Below are 20,389 nucleotides of genomic sequence, written 5' to 3'. Positions count from 1 at the left end.
CTTACCGACATACTTAGAAAGCAGGCGCTGTTTCTCTTTTATGTTGGGACTTGTCTCAGTCAACCAACCAATCTAGTATCTCAGGCCTTTTACAAAAGCCAGCCCCCCGGCCGTAGACCACATAGCAGCAAAGTTAAACTGTTATTGTTACGATGTGTTACTCTCACAATTTGTTCCAAGATAGTCACAACGCCGAAGGGAATACAAAACCTCGATCATTTGCTACTGTTCTTCACGGGTGACTACGTCGGTAGCCGGGTAAAACGAAAGATATCTGACAGCTGTTGGCAGTCACCTTCATTCCTGGGTGTAAGTTCTGGATCTTTTGGTATGCTCAGTGGTCATCAGTAGGGTCCCCGGATCGAGTCTCGCGACGACCAGGTATCCATTCTAATATTTTTATGTCATTGTCCAATGTCGAATGGTCTTGCACGGTTAACACTTCCTCTTGAGCTTTTTGACGTCCTTGTTCATGAACAAAGACGTGATACTCCGACACACAGCACAATCCCCAACATAGAACGACCATCGAAGGTGGCAACAACTAGGGCACTGCTAGCAGTGCCCTAGTTGGTGTCACCTTCGATGGCAACGGACAGTGAGACGCAAAGACCCAGCATCAGCCTTGTGCAAACACACCACGGAGTGCCAACACAGCATTGATTGGGATGGAGCCAAAATTCTGTAGAGGGACAAGTGTCACTAGAATAAAAACGTCCTCGGAGGCTTGGACGACCAAAGAGAAGAGCATAAATGGATGTAATGTCACCATACCTACTTATCTTAGTGCGAGGAACATGATTTAGTCGCGAGCTTTGAACCCGGGTCCTTCGGCGCGCGAGTCCCAAGCGTTACCTCTCCGCCATTCAGATCACCTGTTCGTTTCAATTACATCGTTGTTACTTACTAGCGATTTGTTTTATCATCATTCAGTATATTAACACCTGGTTGATGTTGCACATTTCACGCCTCGGGATCGCAGTGCCTTTGTTGTGTATATTCAATGCTACTCTTTGTACCCCTCAAGATAATCCTTGGATTATGATCTAAACGTCGGGCATTAAATCCCACATTTCGAGTCCGATGTTTATCTGATTGAAAAAAAAATCAAACTTCAGAGCTAGTATAAGATTGGTAGGGTGTACAATGCTGATGATTCTGCCGATGAATTTCCTGATCTCAAACACTATTTTCATTCTTTTCTCATTTCTTTATTTCCCGGTATTTTGAAGTGAAATTTAAGTATTACATTACTTAAAATCTTACCTTTCCAATGGTATCAACCGTTTTGAAAAAGTTTAGGTGGTTATTTTTTGACATATATACGAAGCCGTTTTTAGCGCACTAAAACGGCCACTGAATTTTGCTGATCTTTTTCCCCAAAGTACTTCTAATACCATCTCTGTAGGTTTTGAAATGAAATTTAAGTATTATATTACTTAAAACCTTACCTTTCCAATGGTATCAAACGTTTTGAAAAAGTCCCATGTTTAGGTGGTTATTTTTTAACATATATACGAAGCCGTTTTTAGCGCACTAAAACGGCCACTGAATTTTGCTGATCTTTTTTCCCAAAGTATTTCTAATACCATCTCTGTAGTTTTTGAAATGAAATTGAAGTATTATATTACTTAAAACCTTACCTTTCCAATGGTATCAAACGTTTTGAAAAAGTCCCATGTTTAGGTGGGTGTTTGTGATGAAATATACGAGGCCGTTTTTGCGCATTTTAGACGGCCATTTTGGATTTTCCTGATCTTTTTCCCCAAACAATTATTTTAATATCATCTCTTTAGTTTTTGAGATTTTGATGTGAAATTTTAGCACATTATTTTTTATAACCTTATCTTTCTAAAGGTATCAAACGTTTTTAAAAAATTCCACATTTAAATGGTTATTTTTTATGATATATACGAAGCCGTTTTTAGCGCATTTAAAACGGCCACCTTAAATTTTGCTGATCCTTTTTTCCCAAAGTATTTAATACCATCTCTTTAGTTTTTGAGATTTTTTGTAAAATTTCAGTATATTTTTCTTTATAATCTTTATTTTCCAGTAGTATAAAAAACAAAAATTACATATAATTGGTCATTTTTGTAAAATGCTGATGAATTTGCTGATCTCAAACACTATTTTCATTCTTTTCTCATTTTTTTATTTTCCGGTATTTTAGAATAAAATTTAAGTATTATATTCCTTAAAACTTTACCTTTCCAATGGTACTAAACGTTTTGAAAAAGTCCCATGTTGAGGTTGGTGTTTTTGCTGATCTTTTTTCCCAAAGTATTTTTTAATATCTCTTTAGTTTTTGAGATTTTTATGTGAAATTTTAGCACATTATTCTTTATAACCTTATCGTTCCAAAGGTATCAAACGTTTTTAAAAAATCCCACATTTAAATGGTTATTTTTATCATATATACGAAGCCGTTTTTAGCGCACTTAAAACGGCCACCTTGAATGTTGTTGATCTTTTTTTCCCAAAGTATTTCTAATATCATCTCTTTAGTTTTTTATTTTTTTTTTGTAAAATTTCAGTATATTATTCTTTATAATCTTTATTTTACAGTAGTATAAAATGTTAAAAAATACATATAATTTGTCATTTTTGTAAAATGCTGATGATTCTGCTGATGAATTTGCTGATCTCAAACACTATTTTCACTTTTTTCTCATTTCTTTATTTTCCGGTAATTTAGAATAAAAGTTTTTGAAATGAAATTTAAGTATTATATTCCTTAAAACCTTACCTTTCCAATGGTACTAAACGTTTTGAAAAAGTCCCATGTTGAGGTGGGTGTTTTTGCTGATCAATATCTCTTTAGTTTTTGAGATTTTTATGTGAACTTTTAGCACATTATTCTTTATAACCTTATCATTCTAAAGGTATCAAACGTTTTTAAAAAAAATCCCACATATAAATGGTTATTTTTATCATATATACGAAGCCGTTTTTAGCGCACTTAACCCATTCAACTCCGATGACAAGATGTCTTGTCATTTGGTCAAATAAAACAAAAAATCATAAAACACCAAAATGTTTGATCAAACACCAGAAAAATATGACGTCAATCCTCGCTTCGCTCGCAGCGAAGCGAGGATTGCCGTCATATTTTTCTGGTGTTTGATCAAACATTTTGGTGTTTTATGATTTTTTGTTTTATTTGACCAAATGACAAGACATCTTGTCATCGGAGTTGAATGGGTTAAAACGGCCACCTTGAATTTTGCTGATCTTTTTTTCCCAAAGTATTTCTGATACCATCTCTTTAGTTTTTGAGATTTTTTTTTTAAATTTCAGTATATTATTCTTTACAGCCTTAATTTTCCATTAGTATAAAATGTAAAAAAAAAAAATCTACATTTAATTGGTTATTTTTGATCAGATATACTCAGTATATTATTCTTTATAACCTTAATTTGATATAAAGAATAACCAATTAGATGTAGAGTTTAAAAAAAAACATTTATACTACTGGAAAATTAAAGTTATAAAGAATAATATACTGAAATTTCACAAAAAAAAAATCTCAAAAACTAAAGAGTTGGTATTAGAAATACTTTGGGAAAAAAAGATTAGCAAAATTCAAAGTGGCCGTTTTAAGTGCGCTAAAAACGGCTTCGTATATATGATAAAAAATAAACATAAATGGGATTTTTTTTAAACGCTTGATGCCTTTGGAAAGATAAGGTAATAAAGAATAATGTGCTAAAATTTCACAACAAAATCTCAAAAACTAAAGAGATGATATTAAAAATTAGTTTGGGAAAAAAGATCAGCAAAATCCAAAATGGCCCTTTAAAATGCGCAAAAACGGCCTCGTATATTTCATCAAAGACACCCACCTCAACATGGGACTTTTTCAAAACATTTGATATCATTGGACAGGTAAGGTTTCAAAGAATAACATACTAAAACTTTATTTTAAAATGAGAAAAGAATGAAAATAGTGTTTGAGATCAGCAAATTCACGTGTACGGACAGTTGCTCACCGGACAATTGTTCACCGGACAGTTCCTCATCGAACAAGTGATAAATAGGATATTTACTCACCAAAGGATTATTTTAGTTATATTGAATTTTATTACAGCAATAATATACAAACAATATACAAGCCTGATAACCTAACATACAGGATTTTTTTTAGTTATATTGAAGTTTATTACAGCAATAATACAGGATTTTTTGTTATATTGAAATTTATTACAGCAATTATACACAAACAATATACAAACTTTCATATTTTAGTTTTTAATTCATTATAAAATTCAATACCAATTTCTTCCATCAATATATAGTGATTACAGTTTTACAACTGGTGCAGTACTGAAGTAGGTTTATTGTCCTTTGTGGTTTACAAGTCCAGTCTAATGGTGTGGCCAACTGCATTTAGAAAGTCAGGAAGACACTGACTTCCTGCAGAATACCTCTGGCACAGATAAAGTAAATCTTTATCATAATCGTTAGAGGCCAAGAACTTATCAAACTCTACAATATAATCTAATGCATTGTTTTTAGTTTTTTTTGTTGACTACTTACCCTAACACTTCTAGATCATGAACTAGAAGTGTTAAGGTTAGGAGTCAATTCAGACTATGAAAGTAAAAATTTCGACTTATTTAATGACGGAGATACATACGAACAGTTAGCCACACCATTAGACTGGACCAGTAAAAGATCATTACTATATATTGATGGAAGAAATTGGTATTGAATTTTATAATGAATTAAAAGCTAAAAGCTTGGATATTGTTTCTGTATTATTGCTGTATATATAATACAATATAACTAAAAAAAATAAAGTATATTGTTTGTTATTAAGGTTAAGAGAAGTAAAAAATAATCCTTTGGTGAGCAAATGTCCTATTTGTCACTTATCCGGTGAGCAACTGTCCTACACCCGCAAATCCATCGGCAGAATCATCTGCATTTTACACCATTTAAATGTGGGATTTTTAAAAACGCTTGATACCTTGAATTTCCCTTAAAAATCTCAAAAACTAAAGAGATGGCATTAGAAATACTTTGGGAAAAAATATCAACAAAATTCAAAGTGGCCGTTTTAAGTGCGCTAAAAACGGCTTCGTATATATGATAGAAAATAACCATTTAAATGTGGGATTTTTTAAAAACGTTTGATGCCATTAGAAAGATAAGGTTATAAGAATAATGTGCTAAAATTTCATATCAAAATCTCAAAAACTAAAGAGATGATATTAAAATAATTGTTTGGGGAAAAAGATCAGCAAAATCCAAAATGGCCGTCTAAAATGCGCAAAAACGGCCTCGTATATTTCATCACAAACACCCACCTAAACATGGGACTTTTTCAAAACGTTTGATACCATTGGAAAGTTAAGGTTTTAAGTAATATAATACTTAAATTTCATTTCAAAAACTACAGAGATGGTATTAGAAATACTTTGGGAAAAAAGATAAGCAAAATACAGTGGCCGTTTTAGTGCGCTAAAAACGGCTTCGTATATATGTTAAGAAATAACCACCTAAACATCGGACTTTTTCAAAACGTTTGATACCATTGGAAAGGTAAGGGTTTAAGTAATATAATACTTAAATTTCATTTCAAAACCTACAGAGATGGTATTAGAAATACTTTGGGAAAAGAGATCAGCAAAATTCAGTGGCCGTTTTAGTGCGCTAAAAACGGCTTCGTATATATGTTAAAAAATAACCACCTAAACTTGGGACTTTTTCAAAACGTTTGATACCATTGGAAAGGTAAAAGGTTTTAAATAATATAATACTTAGATTTCATTTCAAAACCTACAGAGATGGTATTAGAAATACTTTGGGAAAAAAGATCAGCAAAATTCAGTGGCCGTTTTAGTGCGCTAAAAACGGCTTCGTATATATGTTAAAAAATAACCACCTAAACATAAAACTTTTTCAAAACAGTTGATACCATTGGAAAGGTAAGGGTTTAAGTAATGTAATACTTAAATTTCACTTCAAAATACCGGGAAATAAAGAAATGAGAAAAGAATGAAAATAGTGTTTGAGATCAGCAAATTCATCAGCAGAATAATCAGCATCAGCATTTTACACCCACCCTATAAGATTTGAGGGTAAAAACAACAAAATAATATCAATTAGTAGTAAGGCTTGTTTTAGCTACATTCACATAACAAAACAAACGAAACATTTCACACAATAAACAATAACGACAACAAGCAGAGTCGTACATATACGAATACAGAAATACAGTAACCTGCTTCATTTCAACTCCTGTTGGGCTTCTAGATTTTTCTAACGTCTCAAACTCCCCATTTACCAGGAGGCTAGCACGGTGCCCCTTACAGGCCTTTGAAGCGTGAAATTTAACCCATTCAACTCCGATGACAAGATGTCTTGTCATTTGGTCAAATAAAACAAAAAATCATAAAACACCAAAATGTTTGATCAAACACCAGAAAAATATGACGTCAATCCTCGCTTCGCTCGCAGCGAAGCGAGGACTGACGTCATATTTTTCTGGTGTTTGATCAAACATTTTGGTGTTTTATGATTTTTTGTTTTATTTGACCAAATGACAAGACATCTTGTCATCGGAGTTGAATGGGTTAATAAACCATCACTGGAGGGTGGGATTCGAACCCGGTCACCTCGACCTCCACCGCAAGTCGCGACGCTCTAACCCGCTCGGCCAACGAGCACCCGTTATCTAAATACAAGTTTATCATAAGAAATGACCACCCACCTGGCAACACAGTGTCCAGCCGTGATGACATACATCTCATTGATCAGCGAGCCACCACACCGACTGGAGCCGATTCGAATATATGCCTGAAAATGTCGAAAGCATGTAGGTGTAAGGAAGAGAAAAGACGGCGAAGTACAAGTTAAGATAACAACAACAACAAATGAATTAATAAAAAACAGCATTAGATATTATAAAGTTCATGGTTACTGTTGAGGCTAGGTTAGGTCAGGGTAGGTTGGACAACTACAAAAACATTTTAAGGTAGTTTTTCCTCTTGCGTGGGACCCAATTTGCTCTCGGGTCGATGAACGACCAGTATACCAAAAACAAAACCTATTGAAGATGTCTCCTGTGTGACATTGTTGATCGAAATACCACAACAACCACGTCATCACCAGCCATCAGCCGAATAAAAGCATCTGGAGTTACTCAGAACAAGATTTGTGAATGCGACTAATAAAGTTTACAAGATTTGACAACATATACTGTATGTCTTTTTTCAACCACATTAACTTTTTACTTTTAATTCCATGTCATCACGAACGAGACTGACAATGCGCTCGTCGGAGACATATACGGAAACTGATACGAAGCGAAGCCAAGGGCTTGAACCTCAGCTACAGACCTATCAAAGTAACAGTGACTAACCACTGCGCCATCTCTTGATGGCGCAGTGGTTAGTCACTGTTACTTTGATAGGTCTGTAGCTGAGGTTCAAGCCCTTGGCTTCGCTTCGTATCAGTTTCCGTATATGTCTCCGACGAGCGCATTGTCAGTCTCGTTCGTGATGACATGGAATTAAAAATAAAAAGATAATGTGGTTTAAAAAAGATTAGATATGCACTGGGAACCATTCAGTGTGTGTGGATATACTGTATGTATGGAGTCAATCATGGAAATTTAACTCTGACAAAATAAATAGATAAATTAATTAACCAATAAATAGATTAATAAAAATATCAGCTAATTAGATAAATCGTATGAAGAGAGATTGAAAGCATTGGGCCTACCAACGCTGAATGAAGGATGAGTAAGAGGTGACATAACGTTCAGAACGTTACGGGGAATAGATAAAACTGACAGAGGTGATCTCATGGTCTAGGATAGTAACGGGCAACCTATATAAGTGTGAGTGTCAAGATCATCCAAATCTTTTGTACAATTTATTTCCAGTGCCCCCTTTTTCCCTTCATCTCCTGTGAGGGACCCAATCAGCAGCTCAGAGTAGCGTGTGGTCACCAATGGCCAAACAAAAGAAGCTAGATTTTTCTTTATTTATTTCATTTATTCATTTTATTTTATATTATTAGTATCATCATTATTATCATTATTATTATCATTATTATCATTATTATTATTACTATTATTATTGTTATTATTATTATTATTATTATTATTATTATTATTATTATTATTATTATTATTATTATTATTATTATTATTATTATTATTATTATTATTATTATTATTATTATTATTATTATTATTATTATTATTATTATTATTATTATTATTATTATTATTGTTATTGTTATTATTATCATTATCATTATCATTAATGCTATCATTCTCATTTATTATCATTTATCTAATTATTTCTATTATTATTTATTTTATTTTATTTATTTATTTATTTACTTATCTATTCATTTATTTACTTATTTATTTAACTATTTATTTTTTTGTATTACCTGCCAGGGGAAGGTACCAAAGCCTGCTTCAGTTCCTCCAACGATCCGACGCTGAGCTCCAATGCGGCTGTGTCCGCTTAAGCCGCATCCTGTAAATAAAGAAATAGAATTCAATCATAAGTGTGGAACCGCTGCAGGATTTCGGGGAACGTACAGAAAATTGATAAACAAAAATAAAACAAATGAATGAATAAATAGATAAACAAATAAACAAATAAACAGATAAATGAATAAATGAACAAATAAATGGTTGAATATATAGGTAACAAACGAATAAAAGGAAACATCATATTTTGTATCTTTATTTATACTAACAGGACCCGTGGAAATTCCACGGGATTTACGAAGGAGTCTTCAGAATCTCCCGAAGGAGTCTTCAATCTCCAAAAGGAGTCGTCAAAGTCTCCCGACATTGTCGTCAAATTCTCCCGTCGTCTCTCTCTCGCTCTCTCTCTCTCTCTCTCTTTCTCCTTCTCGTTAGGTCAATCAGAAAGGCAATACATTTTTTTTAATCGTTTATGTCATGTCACATAGGACCCGCGGAAATTCCACGGTTATTCAACTTTGAAGTATTACGAAGGAGTCTTCAAAATCTCCCGAAGGAGTCTCAGTCTCCAAAAGGAGTCGTCAAAGTCTCCCGACGTTGTCGTCAAATTCTCCCGTCGTCTCTCTCTCTCTCTCTCTCTCTCTCTCTCTCTCTCTCTCTCTCTCTCTCTCTCTCTCTCTCTCTCTCTCTCTCTCTCTCTCTCTCTCTCTCGTTAGGTCAATCATAAAGGCAATAAAAAAAATTGAATCGTTTATGTCATGTCACAATAAACATTTATAGACGTTTGATTATCTTCATGTAACCTATGATTAAACTTGTATAGACGTTTGAATACTGTTTATTTATTTATTTATTCATCTATTTATTTATTTATTTACTTATTTTCGTGAGGTTCTGTCAGGAGCTCAGAAAGCAACGCGACATGACGTCACACGTTAAGCTTTGAATGAATGCCTATTTTAATATTTCATTTATCGAAAGAATGTGATAAATAGGTGAATAAGATCGTCTGTCTCTAGACAGAATAAAACTACTTCGATTCCTTTGCACCGTGACGTCGTGTCGGACGCGCTGAAGCGACGTGACGTCACCGCTCTCGGCCAAAAGTCGTCTCCGTTGCCGTGACGTCACCACTGTCGCTTAGCTGGCATCCAATCAGTCGTCGCCTTTTTGCCGCGACGTCACCGCTCTCGGCCAATAAGTCGTCTCCGTTTCCGTGACGTCACCACTCTTGCTTCGCTCGCAGCCAATCAGTCGTCAGCAATTTTGGAAAATACCAAGATGCTTCTTTCCCTCTATAAAAGGCCCCGTTACATTACGCGTCAAATCGCGGGGAACTGACACCGACAGTCGCAACACACTCAAATCAAGGTGCACGGGGCACTTGGCTCCCGCCACTGTCCTCCCAGCAGTGGTGGATTGGTGACGCTCAACAGAAGACCCACCAAACCGCTTCACTCATCATGTCACAGAAGTCTCAGATCCACTGGCGTCGTAAGGACGGTATTTAACGGATATATCTGCACAAGGATAACGTGTGCCATTGAAACATCACCTGTACAAGGACAGAAATGGCAAGGATGAACTGAGTATCGTGCGTCATTCACCCACAGCACTGAGTCACCGTTTGAACAGAGGATGGGTAAAATGTGCACGCCTTTCAGCCAGCCCCGCGCCAGGCCAACTTGATTAAAAAGACGCATGGTGTGACGGGGTGTATAAGAATAGTGACGAATTACAAACTATATAGAATGTAGATTAACCCATTCAACTCCGATGACAAGATGTCTTGTCATTTGGTCAAATAAAACAAAAAATCATAAAACACCAAAATGTTTGATCAAACACCAGAAAAATATGACGTCAGCCCTCGCTTCGCTCGCAGCGAAGCGAGGACTGACGTCATATTTTTCTGGTGTTTGATCAAACATTTTGGTGTTTTATGATTTTTTGTTTTATTTGACCAAATGACAAGACATCTTGTCATCGGAGTTGAATGTAGATTAATCTTGACAAATACGATAGCAATAGATAAGACCCTCAACAGTGTGGATGTTGAGTCTAAGAAGTCTATCAGTTTAGATTCTACAGTAACGTTTAAATCTAAGGTATGAACAGCGTTTTATGGCAGCATTGTCGAGATAATAGAGCGCTGTAGCCTCATGCATTATCATCACTCACCCTTCCACCTATTTACTCAACAATCAACACACACACACACACACACACACACACACACACACACACACACACACACACACACACACACACACACACACACACACACACACACACACACACACACACACACACACACACATATATATATATATATATATATAGATATATATATAGATATATATATATATATATATATACGTATATATATATATATATATATATATATATATATATAACTATACATATATATATATCTATATATATATATACTTATATATATGTATATATATATATATATATATATATATATGTATGTATGTATGTATGTATGTATATATGTATATTTAGGAGAGAAAAATCCAGGTTGTCGCAGAACCCTTTTCACATTCTCTCACGTTTCGACTCAGAGTATTCTTCAGACAGCATAATACAGGCAAATTATCAGACAGCATATACTGTGAAGACACAAAGTAATAATGTTCTCAAACAGTAACCATGTAGGCCACTGAAGAAGAAGTAAAAAAAAAAAAAAAACCGACGTCGAAAAGGACACGAGTTCGGCGACGACCCCAGCAGGAGAGGACCCGAGAGAAGTTCCTGAAGAAGATACAGCGACTTGACCTTGCGGTCACAGGTTCCGAAGGGCCACAGGTGACGACTGTTGTCTCTCTGAAGGAGACACTTGTAGGACACCACTCTCCCTAACGAAGACTTCTGGGACACCACTCTTCCTGACGAAGGAGACGATGACGATGCTGTCGCAGGGCCTCTCTCACTCAAAAAAGGTCCTTGGATCTTGGGATGCCGATCTTCCTGAAGCGCTGAATGCTAATTCCTTTCGGCCGATGAGATACGAAAAGGTTTCGCGACTCCAAAAGATCGTTGTCTGGATTATGAACATACTCAACCGAACACACATACATATATGTACATACACATAAAAAAGATATATAAGCCTGTTACATTATATATGTATATATATATATATATATATATATATATACATATATATATATATATATACATATATATAAATATATATATCTTTTTATATATATATATATATATATATATATATATATATATATATATATATATATATATATATATATATATATATATATACATATAAGATTCCCTCGATTAAAATCAATATGTAATGTACGGTTTTTATGTGTTGCTATTTTTTTCTTTTTCTTTTTGTGCTGGGAACTGTTTTACAGGGTTGCTAAATTGTTTTATTGAGTTTAGAATTGTTTTACAGGGTTGCTAATTGTATGAATTGGGTCTAATGATTGTCATCTAACTGTCGATTTACTACTGAACATGCTTCCTTAGACAATCTTTAAAGTGTACAATATCTGAAAATTTTCTTCAGGGATACCAATTGTTGTAATTAATTTTCAGGGTTACCAATTGTTGTAATTAATTTTCAGGGTTGCTATAAAATTTTCAAGCCAATGAAATCACCCTAATTTAAGTAAAGTATGATATATAGGGGTTGGTTCATTGGTTCCAAAGTGTTCAAATTTTGGAAATGCATGTGCAGGACTGTCAAAACGTTAAATGGATTGTCCAGGAGTACCTGCTGTACTTCTCTGGACTCCAGAGGTTACCCGGATTTCAAAAAGGTGTAAAACGTCCGGGTTGGTTCATTGGCCGAAAAGCTGAAAAAACGGAATGACGTTTTCATTCTTATTTTATATATATTAAAAACAAAGGGTGATTTAAAGGGTGTTCGTTTTTTTCAGTCTACGGGTTATATGCACCGTGTTTCATTCAAGGTAAACCTTACAACAGACGTTCGTATTTATATGTACATACTCTACTGTACACACACACACACACACACACACACACACACACACACACACACACACACACACACACATATATATATATATATATATATATATGTATGTATATATATATATATATATATATATATATATATATATATATCACTGTCCAGTAATGTTGTTACACATTAGTAATTGCACTAAAAACCCACTATTATTTGGATTTAAGAAAAGAAGGAAGTAACGAAGTTCCGTATATTTCGATCACTTACTGTGATCCTCTTCAAGCGGAATACATAGACAAAAGAACATACATATCTTATATACAGATGAGAGAGGTAAAGTTAGGGAACATGGACAAGACATCTCATGTGACATCTATATTGTTACGCGGGTTATGTGGTAAATCGTCCGCTTTTACAATGTAAGGAAATAATTTATTAACTGCCAAGGTGGTTATGTAATCTGGTGACAATCGGGCAGAGAATTAAAAACGAGAATTAAAGAACATAAAAACTCAGTTGAATATGCTCAACATAACTCACAACAATAATCACAGAATAAATTGGGACGAGGCAAAAACCATTTTTAAATCCAAATGTAGTTATAAAAGGAAAATGATTGAATCTTCCTTAATAAAATAATTCCCGAATTTCAATATCTCAAAAGGCCAATGGTCACCAGATTACATAACCACCTTGGCAGTTAATAAATTATTTCCTTACATTGTAAAAGCGGACGATTTACCACATAACCCGCGTAACAATATAGATGTCACATGAGATGTCTTGTCCATGTTCCCTAACTTTACCTCTCTCATCTGTATATAAGATATGTATGTTCTTTTGTCTATGTATTCCGCTTGAAGAGGATCACAGTAAGTGATCGAAATATACGGAACTTCGTTACTTCCTTCTTTTCTTAAATCCAAATAATAGTGGGTTTTTAGTGCATATATATATATGTATATATATATATACATGTATATATATATATTATATATACATATATATACATATATATGTATATATATATAAACATATATATATATATATATATATATATATATATATAGATGTTTGTGTCATTTTGACATTTGGAAATAAACTCTCCTACTGGGATTCGAACCCTCGCCTGAGCGGCTTGCTTCGTAGAAGGCGAAGACCGTACCGTCACGTCACCACGACCCTTCAAAACAGAACGAATTAGTTCACGGACTAATCATTCTGCCGAGGGCACTCGGGTGGAACGTGGTATGTACTGTATTTCATCAAATCCTTTATGCAGGCTAGTCTTCCGACAAGTGTTTGTGTCATTTTGACATTTGGAAATAAACTCTCCTACTGGGATTCGAACCCTCGCCTGAGCGGCTTGCTTCGTAGAAGGCGAAGACCGTACCGTCACGTCACCATAAAGGATTTGATGAAATACAGTACATACCACGTTCCACCCGAGTGCCCTCGGCAAGCGGAGAGCGGAGTGCCGAAACGTCCGCCCTCCAATCAGCGCCCGGGATGCATCCTATGTCTTGTGGTTGGTAACGACGTTTCAGGCTGCTACTGGATATTGATAGCGGGTTTTTGGTTGTAAATTAGCACCGCTTCTGATATCTTAGTCTTCTGGTGTCGTTATTTCTTTCAATGATGGTGGTGGTGCCTTCCATATGGTGTCTCTTAAGTGCTAGTCCATGCTCGTACAGGCAGTGTCTTCTTATGGCGGCGTCCTGCAGATGTGCTGAAATTCTCTTTGGCAGTGTTGTAGTGGTGACGCCAATGTACTGAGAATTTAGGCGACTGCAGTCACCACTGGAACATGTGCATTGGTACACGACGTTCACTTCTTGCATTTCACTTGTCTTAGGGAGGCAGCTATTCTTTACGACTAACTTGGATGTCCTTCTTGTTTTATAGTAAATGAGGAGGTCGATTTTTGAAGATGGGTCGGTGGGAGTGACATTCTTATAAATTATATTTCTGATGGTTTTCTCGTCATCCTTGTAGGCTGAAGATATAGTACCACTATAAAAGAGTTTTATGTTTTGTGTAGCGAAAGACGTCTAGAGGAAAACATCATGGACCTTGGTGCGTGACTTCTCTTTTATCAAATTACATGGAAATCACACATTTTAAAGAAAATAGGTCAAATAATGCAACCATATGCTAATTTCTTATATATAATTGTGCATTTGAGCAAAAACCGTCATTGTTTGGTTGAGGTCGTCAATTAGTGAGTCGGACGGTATGTGGTTGGTAATTTTGTAGAGGATAAAAACGTAACTTCTCTTTGATCAAATTACATGGAAATCGCACATTTTAAAGAAAGTAGGTCAAATAATGCAATCATATGCTAATTTTTTATATAAAATTGTGCGTTTCAGCAAAAACGGTCCTCAACACTCCTCATCACTCATTCTCGCTAACCGTTCGTACATCCCTGTCGAGCACTGTAAGTATATATATATATACATATATATATATATATATATGTATATATATATCTATGTATATATATGTATTTATAAGATTCCATCGATTACGATCAATATGTATAATTTTTGTGTATTGCTATTTTCTTTATTGTGCTGGGAATTGTTTTACAGGGTTGCTAATTTGTTTTATTGAACTTAGAATTCTTTTACAGGGTTGCTAATTGTTTGAATTGGGTTTGATGATTCTCATATACCAAAGAACACCCTTACACGGGAGGTAGCAAAAAAAAAAAAAAAAAAAAAAAAAAAAGAATAGAAACCGCTCATTCTATCCCCTACATAATCCCCTCCCCTCCATCCTCTTCCCTTCCTCTTATCTTGGCACCTCCTGGATGACGGGTCATCCCTGCATCTTGTCAACTGCCCTGGATCAGAAGCAGTTATTTTAAGACAATGTAAACCTACAAATTTCCAAACGCACATAATTTACATATTCTCTTAAACATCGCATATCTAATGGATAATGTAAATCATTATTTCGCCTTTTGAATCAATCTTAAGCAAGGTTTACACGCTACGATAAATTGTAGCGATTTATTGTAATGAAAAGGTTGTTACAATTTGTCATTACGTGTAAACAGGAGATCGTAGCGATAAATCGCTACGATCGTCCTGTTTACACGTAATGACAAATTGTAACAACCTTTTCATTACAATAAATCGCTACAATTTATCGTAGCGTGTAAACCTTGCTTTAGGAAGGAGATGAGGGGAAATGATAGCCTGAGATATGGTAAAAAGGAAATCATAGGATGTAAAGAAAATGAGAGCCACTGTAACAGAAAGAGAGAGAGAGAGAGAGAGAGAGAGAGAGAGAGAGAGAGAGAGAGAGAGAGAGAGAGAGAGAGAGAGAGAGAGAGAGAGAGAGAGAGAGAGAGAGAGAGAGAGAGAGAGAGAGAGAGAGAGAGAGAGAGAGAGAGAGAGAGAGAGAGATGGAGAAGAGAGAGAGAGAGAGAGAGAGAGAGAGAGAGAGAGAGAGAGAGAGAGAGAGAGAGAGAGAGAGAGAGAGAGAGAGAGAGAGAGAGAGAGAGAGAGAGAGAGAGAGAGAGAGAGAGAGAGAGAGAGAGAGAGAGAGAGAGAGAGAGAGAGAGAGAGAGAGAGAGAGAGAGAGAGAGAGAGAGAGAGAGAGAGAGAGAGAGAGAGGGGGGGGGGGTGCAGGAGTGTCCACGATGCTCTACGAGGCTTTCTCCAGCTCAAGATTTCGTTCATTTTTATAGAACTTAATTCATGGGAGGGGATCAGGTTCCTCAACAATTTCAACTCTGTTGCAAATTCACTTACCTCCGTTTGCAAGTCTTTATGTCCTTTAATTTTAAGCTTAGTCTTGGCATTGTATAAAAAAAACAAACACATATTTAACATTTTTTCTGATGTCACAATTATTTTGATTTATTTTTTAGCTACGCCGAGGGAAAAAACAAAACAAAAAAACACACAAACTGGCACCTACCCGGATCGTTTCTTATTGGGCCATAGTTGACAGGTATTATTCCATGGCTGTCGTCTCGATACGATTGCTCAGATCTTGTATTTCCGTGACTGCAGCACGCAAACAGGAATCCACCACAACCGCCATCGATTAATCCTCCATTTAGCCAGCAGATCAGGAAGAATTGGCAAGTACCCGTGTAGCACAGGGTTGGGTCGCCAAAAAAGAGTCGTTTAGTCGATTGTGTCAAGCCACCTGTTTTGTGAAAGAAATAATTTTAGAACGACTGAAATTTTATATAAAATGGTAATCGTCAATAGAAAAAAAATACGAGTCACACGTACTTTATCAAGAAAAATATAATCACGGCTGTAGTGACTGCAAAAATTTACAGTACGGTAAGCCCCCCGGAAGGGTTGGCACTTCTGTATGAGTAACTACAAAAATTTACAGTACAGTGAGCCCCCCGGAAGGGTTGGCACGTCTGTATGAGAGATGCTATGTGACAATTACCACACTTGAAGAGATATACCGACCATTTTTCAAAATGTCGACAGTTTTCATACTGTCTTTGCACAAAACTTTACAAATATTTTGTTAACAAATGTTTAAGTAGAATTCTAATTTTAAGAATAACAAGAAAGAAGAAAAAAGCAGAGAATAATAAGAATGCGTGGGTTAAAAAGGAGGACATTAGGAAAGGAAAAGGAGTGGAGGAAAACGAAAGAAAGTGTGGGAAGTCTAGAATTAAAAGGTTGAAAAAGTATTATAATGAAAGGTACTGGACATGGGAACTGGAAAAACTATATTAAAAGCATTAGATACATGAAAGAAAGAAAATACAGGAAAGAAAAAGAAAAAAGAGAAATTATTTAGATGTAAATCATTTTCATTTTTGACACGGTGCAAAACAAACAATCATATTCGCCAAGTAAGAATGAAATTAAGTAATTTCACTTTCGGAAAAGCTCGTTGTGGATGAAGGGTTATCTCTTTCCACTCCCTAGTCCACGGGTCAGAAACAGTGCAACAAGACACAACAGCTTTGCAGCGGGGGGGCCCGACAGCCTAAAGCAAGGTTTACACGCTACGATAAATTGTAGCGATTTATTGTAATGAAAAGGTTGTTACAATTTGTCATTACGTGTAAAGCCAGGTTTACACGCTACGATAAATTGTAGCGATTTATTGTAATGAAAAGCGATTTACCGCTACGATCTCTTCTTTACACGCAATGACAAATTGTAACAACCTTTTCATTACAATAAATCGCTACAATTTATCGTAGCGTGTAAACCTGGCTTTACACGTAATGACAAATTGTAACAACCTTTTCATTACAATAAATCGCTACAATTTATCGCAGCGTGTAAACCTTGCTTAATGTGGTTTACCCCCATCACCCCATTACTTGTCGACAATCCTCCTTGCCGCTCGTGAAAATGTAGACAAGAGCAAACTCCGGGACGCATCAATTTATCATCCATTGATAACCATTCTCACTCACGCTTATCTCTTGCCTTCTCCCTTCCTAACTCAACAGACATTCCCCTCTTACATATGGTTCTTTTTTTTTTACCCCAACTCATTCATCCCATTCTCATTTTCTCCTCTTCTTGTTGAGCTGGATAAAGTCACCACTAAAAGTCGTAACCATTCACTGTATAGTTATACTGTAATCGATTCCTCTTTATGATGTTGTTTGTGTGGTTTCAAAGTTCTTTTCAAATTTGTCTTTAGGTTCTCTTCTCTTATTGTACTTTTCGTTTCTTCTCCTTCCATGAAGCAGTAGTTGTAGTTCAGCCTTAATTGTCCACTACAGGATTGGTCTATCCCCTTAGGAACCATGCAACCTCTGTACATCACCACGGCAACTTAATCCGGTTTGGTAAGGTTGCATGTATGGCGAGAAGTGCATGTAAAGTTGTCGTTGGTGTGTTGGAATGACTGTGGTTGGGAATGAAATTTGAAATCAGTTTAATTAATTCAATAATCATACAATCTCCATGACCGTCGCGCAGAGGATTCGAACCACTGCTTATGGACCCAAGAGAGGCTCCACAACACCTGCCTCTCTTGGGTCCATTAGTAGTGGTTCGAATCCTCTGCGCGACGGTCATGGAGATTGTATGATTGATGTCGCTGTCCACTAGCGAATTATTCACATAATTCAATAATATTGAGTAGGTACTATCATATGTATACGACACTGATCTACTGCATCGCTGGTGGTTGTCGTCGTGTAGACGGGTTGGAAAGGCATGAAAGTGCTCTGCACTCGATGGGGATCGAACCCGGGCCTTCCGCGTTCCGAGGCAGGAACGTTATCCACTGCTCCACGCAAACTCCCGGTAAACGAACCCATATCTCCATTTTGGTTCTCTCTCCGAGAAACATCACATAAAAGTTGTTGTTTTTTTCATTAACCCATTAAAGTCCGTTGACAAGATTCTTGTCATTTGGTCAAATAAAACAAAAAATCATAAAACACCAAAATGTTTGATCAAACACCAGAAAAATATGACGTCAGTCCTCGCTTCGCTCGCGAGCGAAGCGAGGACTGACGTCATATTTTTCTGGTGTTTGATCAAACATTTTGGTGTTTTATGATTTTTTGTTTTATTTGACCAAATGACAAGAATCTTGTCAACGGAGTTTAATGGGTTAACACCCCCTGCAATCTCATCAGATACTTAACTTCATCGAAAACCTGAAGGTCGCCAGTACCAAGCCTTACGAAACCACGCTTATTACACACCTTCCCTCTCCTTCCTCCTTTACACCCCAAGCACCTCCTCCATGTGGATTATCTGATCTCTTCCTTCTGTTGAGAGATCTCTTCATGCCTTTGAAATGTTACTTTCCATATCTTCCTTATTTTCCGATTTATGTGTCACTCTTCATCCAGGTACCCGAGAGAACAGGCAGGCTTCAGGAGCGGATATTCGATTCTAGACCATTTGGATTTCTGTCTTGCATTTCTGCCAGTGATCCCGTCATAGAGGTTCATGCTTAGACCCGTAAGGCATTTGTGGCATATTTTCAACTGGCATGTGCGTACGTGTGTTATTTTTTTTTAATAGTTGGCATTATATATACTCTCATTTACTGTCTCACTTTGTTAGCATTTAGTTTTTGTTGTTGTTTGAGTTGTTACCTCGTATTGATTTTGAAACAACTAACTCTTTGTTTGGTTCATAGACCCCCCAAAAATATGTATGTATAATAGTAAGATAAAGTCAAATATGAACATTTGGAGGAGTAATGAAAAGGTCAAAATGTTAATGCAGAAAGAGGAGGTAAGGGAGACACGGGGAACTCATTCACTGGTACTACGTTAATGGTATTGATCTGATTGCGTACAGCGGGCTACGCTTGTGTCACATATTGTGGGGGTCGGGAGACTTTGAGGGGTCGTGTGTAGAACTGTGTGCCCATAAACTCAAAGAGAAGATGTTTTGGAAATAATTTGAGTTTCCGATTGCAGATTGCATTTATCATCCTCAATGTTTTGTTTTGTGTTGTTTGTACAATATTTGTTTTCTTAATTGTTAGCTATCATGCGTGGATGTGATACGGTTGAAAGTAAAAGGAAAGAGATTGGTAATATGTTTGTGAAAAGAGTTTTGGGGGGAAATTCAAATGTAGTAGTGCTAAGGAACCTCAATGCTTCAGTAGAAGATGATCCGTTAGATGGAATAGTGGGAAGGTGTGGAATAAAGGAACTCTAGTGAAAAGATGTAAGAGATGTACATCATAAGAACATAAAAACACCAGAATAGAGGAGACTGCAAGAGACCATAAGGCCTCCACTAGGCAGCTCCGTATCCATCACCATCTATCATCCCCATCCATAAAGTTATCTATTGTTTTCTATCAAAAATAGTTTCAGCGCTCAATACGTGGTTACTAAGTCTGTTCAATTCGTGAACCACTCTATTGGTAAACCAGTTCTTGCCTATTTCCTTCTTAAATCTAAATTTGTCCAATTTAGATCCATTACTGCGAGTCCTGCCTTACTGTCTTAATTTGTC

The 20,389-nt window shown here is 36.1% G+C and overlaps 1 protein-coding gene across 1 annotated transcript in view; it reads right to left on the bottom strand.

Annotated features, from left to right (window-relative positions):
• The window catches only part of LOC143032025 (uncharacterized), a 96,633-nt gene that overhangs the window by 12,991 nt on the left and 63,253 nt on the right, over positions 1-20,389 (bottom strand). Inside the window, exons 5-7 of the mRNA XM_076196496.1 lie at positions 16,377-16,610; positions 8,413-8,501; positions 6,719-6,804 (exon numbers count right to left, since the gene is read on the bottom strand). Of these exons, the coding sequence (XP_076052611.1) occupies positions 6,719-6,804; positions 8,413-8,501; positions 16,377-16,610 (409 nt within the window). The remainder of the gene's footprint in view (positions 1-6,718; positions 6,805-8,412; positions 8,502-16,376; positions 16,611-20,389) is intronic.

Source organism: Oratosquilla oratoria, chromosome 12 (assembly GCF_046742065.1).
Source record: "Oratosquilla oratoria isolate Oo_2021 chromosome 12, ASM4674206v1, whole genome shotgun sequence".
NCBI classification, from domain to species: Eukaryota; Metazoa; Arthropoda; class Malacostraca; order Stomatopoda; family Squillidae; genus Oratosquilla; species Oratosquilla oratoria.
This window is presented reverse-complemented; position numbering and strand designations above follow the sequence as displayed.